Genomic DNA, 8,464 nt, shown 5'->3' on the forward strand with positions numbered 1-8,464 from the left:
GCTGAAGTGCATGCCGCCTTTAATAAAACAGCAAGAAACCAAAACAATAGTTCACAAACACAAACATGATTCTATAAATAAATGATTCCATAAATAAATAATGTTCAAATACAATAAATAACTTAATAAATAACCGTTCCAATTAGTCTGGGTAAACAAAAGTGGTCAGTGTGTTTGGCCTGTAAAAGCAGCTTGTTTGCTATTTTGTCAAGATGTAGTTGAAAACTCGATTGATTGTTATTGCTCGAAGGCTGAACCCCTTTAGGATTTTACACAGCTTCAGTCGTTCTTGAAAAGATTTTTGATGATCCATGGATGCCTGAAGAAGGAAAAAACAATCACACTTACAGCAGGATAAAAAAAATGTATTAAAAACGTTACATTATCAAGAAGTGTAACTTTATTTTACCTTGGCTGGAGAATTCTCCGTTACAGAGACAGAGAAACAGTTCTGTTAACATGAATACAAAAAGGAAATACACCGTGAAAAACAAGCTCACCACTTAACATCAATGAAGTCACGTAAAGTAAAGTAAAGTAAAGTAAAGTAAAGTAAAGGCTTATTTTACCTGCATGACATCCTCAATGCCTCTGACTACAGTTGTGGTGAGCTCAGGTTTAGAGTAGGCTAGAAATGTTTCCCGATAGTAGTGGAGATCTTCCAGAATTCTCTGTAGGCATTCGCTCTACAATAATACATGTCACAATTTGTTAATGTATCAGAGAAAATGCACTGGTAAAAAGTAGAATAATTGGGGGTAAAAGGTTAAATTACCTCATCTATATTTACGATAGCACTTTGAGCACAGTTGGAGTTCTGTTGAGGGAAAACCAAGTAAAATGTGTTAAATCGTGGTATGGATTTTGCTGAATGTCAACAATCTACCCACTGTAAACCTGCTGTTGTCTTTACTAACGATATTAAGTTAATATAACTTGACATTAATTAAAATACCAAGTTTTGGCAAAACGGGTGTGTTTAAATGACTTATTAGGCAACAAAAACCTTTAATTAATATTTTAAGTTCTCTGAACTTAACATTTTAATTTCTTTAAATGATTCACCATGTCTCTGTTTAAAATGATTGGTTGTGCTTGAAATTCTGCCTTGACAACTGCGGTGATTGGTCGATTTATGTTATATGTCACAAGGTGGTCATTTTGCTTGTGAATATTGTCAGAGGCACTACCTGAACCCATCTGGCAAAAGAGAAATGTTAAATGATTAAGTAGATATGTAAATATACATTTTTCTTAATAGATATACATGCAGGGTGACACAGTGGCGCAATGGGTAGCAATGTCGCCTCATAGCAAGAAGGTCGCTGGTTCAAGTCCCGCCTGGGTCAGTTGGCATTTCTGTGTGGAGTTTGCATGTTCTCCGTGTTGGCGTGGGTTTTCTCCGGGTGCTCTGGTTTCCCCCACAGTCCAAAGACATGTGCTATAGGTGAATTGGGTACGCTAAATTGTTCGTATTTCCCAGAGATGGGTTCCGGCTGGAAGGGCATCCGCTGCGTAAAAACTTGCTGGATAAGTTGGCGGTTCATTCCGCTGTGGCGACCCCGGATTAATAAAGGGACTAAGCTGACAAGAAAATGAATGAATGAAAAATTGTTTGCAGTGTATGTGTTTATGTTCTGGTCCTCCAGGTTGGGGGTTGAGTGTTGAGCTAATGACGCACCTCGTAAAAAATGAGGTGTTACGAAACAACAACATGATTCGGCTAAATATCAACTTCGATATAAACAGCCCTGGGAGTAAGTAAAGATTATAAAGGGTGAAAAATTTGGAAGTTTAGTCTATTAGCCAGTTTAAGTTATCTGTAATTAAACATTAAGGTTAATTCAATGAAGAGACCACATTTGGTCAACTCAATTAATTGTATTGTCGATTTCCCATTACTCAAACGAACTAAGGGAATCACTTTCCTCAAATCACTTGAGTAGTCTCAACTCTTTAGGGTTTACAGTGCACACTGTAAAATACAATTTGTTACTTAAATTGAGTAAACCCTTTAAGTAAACCCATGCACTTGATTTGTATGATGATGCACATAGTTAATTTATTTAAAGGGTTAGTTCACCCAAAAAATACATTTTTGTTAATTAATTTATCATCCTTATGTCATTCCAAACCCCTGAGACTTTTGTTTATTTTCAGAACACAAATAGGGTATATGCACAGCTAGTGTTTCATTACATACCGATAAACTGTGGTGAACGGTTAATGTGACTTTTTTTATTTTATACAGTTCCTTTTACAGCGTTGATTTTGCAATGTATTTAAAATATAATCAGCTAAATAGACTGAATTAGACTTAATTCAGTGTTTTTGGTACAATCTGAGACCAACTCTGTATTGTATATCAGTCAGGCAGTGAAGATCATTGGTTTTTAAAGAAAACAGACCTTAAATGTGCCGATTTTGTAACGACATACAGTTCAACGGAAGCGCTTGACCTGGGTTACTACAAAATTAAAAGTCCATCTGCGTACTTCAGCATATACCCTATTAAGATATTTTAAATTAAATCTGAGAGCTCCCTTATCCTCCAGAAAAATACTAATTTAAAAATTCTCCCAACAATTCATCATTTTTGATTTAATGGCTAATATTAAATTGTACGATTGCATTAATACATTTAAGTACATATTGTTCATCCATAAAGTTAAGGTAACTCAAACTATTTGAGGAAACTGATTGCAATAAGCCATTTCAATTCAAAAACTACTCTTCTAATGAGTACTGTGAACTTAATCCATTTGAGTAAACGAAGCAATTTGAGCACAAAAGCCAATAAATGAAGGGAAGTCAAACCAACTGTGTACTGTAAAACCCAACATGTTTTAGGTTAATTAACCTAATAAGTTAATTTGAGGAAACCGATTGCAACAAAACATTTGAGTAAAAAAAAAACTAATCTATATGAGTACTGTGAACTTACTCAATTTAAGTTGAAATAATGAAGTATTTAATTAACAGTCTTCAACACTGAGTTCAAAACTTTTTTTCAAAGGAGTAGAATTATCTTGCAGTCAATTTTGACTTAACTACACTCATTTTATTTGAAAAAGTTGACTGTTGGGTTTTACAGTGTACATTAATGTTTAATTTTTACTAAAATAACACTGAAAAATATTTGCATTTGTAAATTTATTGTTATTTATCACAGTGTCATTCAGACTATTGAACACTGATCGATAGTGTACTTATGTTTTACTCTGTAAATACCAAATTCTTTTGCAGGTTTGTTTATTTTAGAATTTTTATTCTGTCAGAACTTGCTGAAGTGCTTTGTGAGTCCACAGAACATTTCTCCTTGAGGGACAATAAAGTATACAAACAAATAAACATATATCAGGGTTATTTACCATTTCAACTTAGTATTTATAATCACTTTGTAAATATGCCAATCACAAATACAAAAAAAAAACATCATGGTAGCCTTATAAGAATAAGAATAGTAATACACTGTAAAAAAAAATGCAAGGCTCCACATAATCGATTTGTGCTGAAACACCATGAATGAATTAAGTAAACTTATTAGTTTTTACAAATTTAAGTGGATTGAACATGAAACAATTAAGTTGTCTCAATAAAGAATCATATTGTTTTAGCTCATTTTAAATAAGGAGTTTGAACAAACAGCAAATATATATTTTTGAGTGTACTGATAATAATAATAATATTAACAATAACCTAACAAGTTAATATTATTATTATTATTATTATTAATATTATTATTATTAAAGTATCTTACATCCACCAGAGGAGCATTTAAATGTAATTTGTTATTGTTATTTACTGTTGAGATCTGATAGTGTGAAATGAATATGATTTTACTATGATAAAATTACTTGCCAATCTTTTGTGTAAATATTTATATTTATAACTAGCCAATAACTGACTGTAAAACGATTGTTACTATAATTGATTATTATTATTGTTGTTGTTGTTGTTATAATAATAATAATAATAATAATTATTATTATTATTATTATTATTATTATTATTATTATTATTATTATTATTATTATTAGGCCTATTATTATTATTATTATTAAACTATTTAATATGTCACCAGAAGAAGTTTAGTCTTTCTCCTACCTGTGGTGTGCAGACAGACACCGTTTGCGTCTTGAGGTAAACTTCTGCGTTTTGCTGCGCGCAGTCAAACCCGCTGAACAAATGGTCCTGTATGCGGATTATGGATCGTGTTATTACCCTTCAGACAGCGTAAGTGTAGTATGTGCTGGTCCTATTAAATAACACCCACCATCTCTAGTACAGCCGACACGTTCCAGAGGAGAGAGCGCGCGAGCGGGTTGCACGCCTTTCCAGTGAGACCCAAAACTGGAGATTTAAACCCTCCGACCGGACCGGCGATACCACAGCGCCACAGCAAACAGCACATAATACCACTGAGGGCAAAATCTGTAACAAAACACCACATTTCACACATCCGTGACAGTTGAACAGGAGGCGGAATGGACGAAAAAAATCTACTTACAATAACAGAACCTGGACAGCATTGTTGCGTTTAGATGTTGTATTTTCTAATGTTCAGGATCCCTTCAGTCCTTTTATAAATCCTATGAAGGTATGGGAGTTTCCTTTGCAAAACATGTATGCTCATGGGTTTTGTAATTTCCGCGGTATTACAGATGTTGAGTCCTGGAGTCGCTTGCTTGCATGGGAATTAACGCACGTTTCGATTTGCACCGTCAGATCTCACAGCGTGTGTGCAGGATAAGAATCTTCAACCTTCTTTATCCAGTAAAGTCCCTTCGTTAGTGACAATTTTATCCAGAATTTTAAAGAAGCATGTTCTGAGATGTCCAGATGTAGCATACCCTGTTTGTAAGAACTTTTAACCTTTAAAAAAGTTCGACTGACTTTTATAGCCATTTTCACGGAAAAAAATATTCAAAGATGACTCCTTGGGTTTACTAAATCTTTTTAAGTTAAGTGGTGGTAAACAATTTATTTAGGATGAATTTAAACAAACAAATTAGTTTGAACATCACTGAACTTAATTTGTTTGTTTAAATTCAATCCATATAAATTGTTTGTGTCAATTTTGCAGAGATCATTTTTTTAGTCTTGGTTGGTGTTATATTACGCTACAAAAACCTTCTAATAATCTGCCAGTACTTTTATATATATATTTTTACAGACTTATTTTTTATATACAATATCTAATATAATTTCACAATATTAAAATATCAATAAAATTCACTTTGTTAAACTGTAGAGTCAAAAGCTGACAGAGCAGAGATCAACATACCATAATGCAATTCACTAAACAGAAAACAGTTGTGAATCACAAAATACAGAAACCTAATTAACAGATAGATTTTACAGTGTAGCCTATCGATTTACAGAATCATACAAAGTAGTAGGCCTACATGAAGCTTAAATATGTCATATTTTATAAATTAATAAAATATATGTTTTTTTTTTGTTCATATTTATTATTATTAAAACATGTGAATGGGAACTATCTGAAGTTAGCATAAATTCAAAATGCACAAATTCTTTATTAAACACTTCGATGGGATTTACTCATGAATATAGTGCGTACATTAAAACTGGGTTTCCCTTCAGACTGTAAAACAGCCTAATATAGTTTGACTTTTCAGGCCAGCGGTAACTGTTGTCTGTTATTTGCTGTTGAGAACTGATAGTGTATGTTTACTGTGATAAAATTACTTGCCAACCTTTCATGTGTAAATGATTACATTAACTAGCCTACATAAAATAATTGTAAACATTCTCTTCTGGAGAAAGTCTTATTTGTTTATTTCTGCTAGAATAAAAGCAGTATTATTATTTTTTTAAAACCATTTAAGGTCAGAATTATTAGCCCCTCTATTTTTTTCCAAGTCTACAGAACAAAACATTGTTATACAATGACTTGCCTAATTACCTTAACCTGCCTAGTTCACCTAATTAACCTAGTTAAACATTTAAATGTCACTTTAAGCTGAATATAAGTGTCTTGAAAAATATCTAGTCAAATATTATTTACTGTCATCATAACAAAGATAAAATAAATCAGTTATTAGAAATGAGTTATTAAAAATATTATGCTTAGAAATGTGTTTAAAAAATCTGCTCTCCGTTAAACAGAAATAATTCTAATAATAATAATAATAATTCAGGGGCTAATAATTCTGACTTCAACTGTATTTTTTAAAGCCTAGAATTGAGTTGATTAAAATAAGGAATGTCACAAATATTTTTCTGGCTAAAATATATTTTTAAAAACATTCCTAACATGTTCTGCAAATTTATGGTTCAATAGAATTGACTAATACAGATATATATATATATATATTAATTTGGCTATAATACATTTTTTTACATTTTCTATTTTAAGGTCAAAATTATTAGCCCCTTTAAGCTATATTTTATCGATAGTCTACAGAACAAACCATTGTCATACAATTACCCTAACCTGCCTAGTTAACCTAATTAACCTAGTTAAGCCTTTAAATGTCACTTTAAGCTGTATAGAAGTGTCTTAAATAATTCTAGTCAAATATTATGTACTGTCATCATGGTAAAGATAAATTTGATGAAAAAAATCTTCTCTCCGTTAAACAGAAATGGGGGGGGGGGGGGGGGGGGGGCTAATAATTCAAGGGGGCTAATAATTCTGACTTCAACTGTATATTTTCAACCTTCATATATCATAAGTTCAAAATGTATCTCAGGGTAACACAAATTCTTTTACCATAAAAACCCAACAGTTGAATGTGGATGAAGATCTGAAATATTTATTACTTTAAATAAACAAATAATAATAAATAAGGAATTGCATTCCAAAATAGAGTAATATTAACGTTGCAAATTAAGAACAGAGGAGCTAGCTTCTTTATTTATTTAACCTTTTAACAAGCATCATAACCACCTCGACCTTGTTATTCATAGACTATCATTATTGTTTTAATTGCTTATTACTTTTTATCAGAGTTGTGTCTATATTATTCAAGGCAAGCATGGTCCAAAAACAATGTTTTCAAGGAGTGCACCATAAAGGGGTAATTTTTTTTTTTTTTTTTTGGTTTTACACGTGAAATAAAATGTATCTTTTAATGTTATGTTTATGTTTTCATATTATTATTAATATTTAATATTAATAATTTGGCTCGTGTCATATCTCCAAATTTACATCAATGTTTTTAAAATTGATAATAATAATAATAATAATAACAATAATAATTAACCCCTTAACTGTTACCTCACTTTTTGAAGTTCACTTAAAAAAATGTATACAGCTGAAGTCAAACTTATTAGCTGTCCTGTGATTTTAATAAAAAAATTTTCAAATATTTCCTAATTTACATTTAACATTCATTCATTCATTTTCTTTTCGGCTTAGTCCCTTTATTAATCTGGGGTCACCACAGCGGAATGAACCGCCAACTTATCCAGCACGTTTTTACGCAGCAGATGGCCTTTCAGCCGCAACCTATCACTGGGAAATTCACCTGTACCGCATGTCTTTAAACTTTGGGGGAAACCAGAGCACGCGGAGGAAACCCGCTCAAACGCAGGGAGAACATGCAAACTCCTCATAGAAACGCCAACTGACCCAGCCGAGGCTCGAACCAGCGACCTTCGTGCTGTGATGCGACAGCACTACCTACTGCACCACTGCATCGCCTGACATTTAACAGAGCAAGGCAATTTTCACAGCATTTCCTATAATATTTTTTCTTCTGGAGAAAGTCTTATGTTTTATTTTTTCTAGTATAAAAGCAGTTTGCTGTAATGTTTTTCCGATCCTATACAGAACTAACTATCATAATAGTTATCCTAATTAAGCTAGTTAAGCCTTTAAATGTCACTTTAAGCTGTATAGAAGTGTCTTGAAAAATTTGTAGTAAAGTATTGTGTACTGTCATCATGGCACAGATAAAATAAATCAGTTATTGGCATTGAGTTAATAAAACTATTATGTTTAGAAATGTGGAAAAATCTGTTTTCCTTTGAACAGAAATTGAGGAAAAAAATATACGAGGAGGCTAAGAATTGTGACTTCAACTGTTTATTATATATGCATATTGTAAATTTTGTCAAGATCAGAATTAAACTTTGTTTTTAAATCTGAGTTCTGAAAAACATAAGACTGGAAAAAACACTAAAAACAACCCAACTGTTTTATTTTCCTTATTATTTGTGTTCATTTGGTAGTACAGAGTCATCATATCTGCTGAGCATGATGCAATATTGTGGTGCTGGGCTGTTGCCCCAGGGACGGGGAGAGGAGGGGAATGCGGGCAGGGATTTGTAGAGTTTTGTGTAATACGGCCACAAAAAGGAAGTTAAAATTACTCATGTTTCAAATATTGTAAGCTGACACTTCATGACAAAGTGCTGTTTTTTCTGATTCATTGCTGTGATCAGTTCTGTGGAGACACAAAATTTGCATATTAAGTTAACGAAGAGAGAGAGG

General features: G+C 32.4%; 1 protein-coding gene across 1 annotated transcript; it reads right to left on the reverse strand.

Moving 5' to 3' along the window:
* On the reverse strand, positions 1 to 5,127 carry zmp:0000001127. Its single transcript, XM_017352586.4, has 7 exons — positions 4,511 to 5,127; positions 4,277 to 4,434; positions 4,108 to 4,194; positions 776 to 817; positions 570 to 686; positions 410 to 451; positions 1 to 319 (listed from the first exon to the last, which is right to left on the reverse strand). The coding sequence occupies exons 1-7, from the start codon at positions 4,530 to 4,532 to the stop codon at positions 200 to 202; spliced, it is 588 nt and encodes a 195-aa protein (XP_017208075.4). The 5' UTR covers positions 4,533 to 5,127; the 3' UTR covers positions 1 to 199.
* Positions 5,128 to 8,464: the final 3,337 nt, after the last annotated feature.

The sequence above is a fragment of the Danio rerio genome, chromosome 2, assembly GCF_049306965.1.
Source record: "Danio rerio strain Tuebingen ecotype United States chromosome 2, GRCz12tu, whole genome shotgun sequence".
Taxonomy (NCBI): domain Eukaryota; kingdom Metazoa; phylum Chordata; class Actinopteri; order Cypriniformes; family Danionidae; genus Danio; species Danio rerio.

What these genes read in the sequence shown, in the direction of transcription:
- zmp:0000001127 (XM_017352586.4), bottom strand. Translation starts at nt 4,532, where the DNA reads ATGCTGTCCAGGTTCTGTTATT. An exon ending in TGTCGGCTGTACTAGAGATG is followed by an intron (nt 4,195 to 4,276) that starts GTGGGTGTTATT and finishes ATCCGCATACAG; the next exon opens with GACCATTTGTTCAGCGGGTT. An exon ending in TGTCTGTCTGCACACCACAG is followed by an intron (nt 818 to 4,107) that starts GTAGGAGAAAGA and finishes TTCCCTCAACAG; the next exon opens with AACTCCAACTGTGCTCAAAG.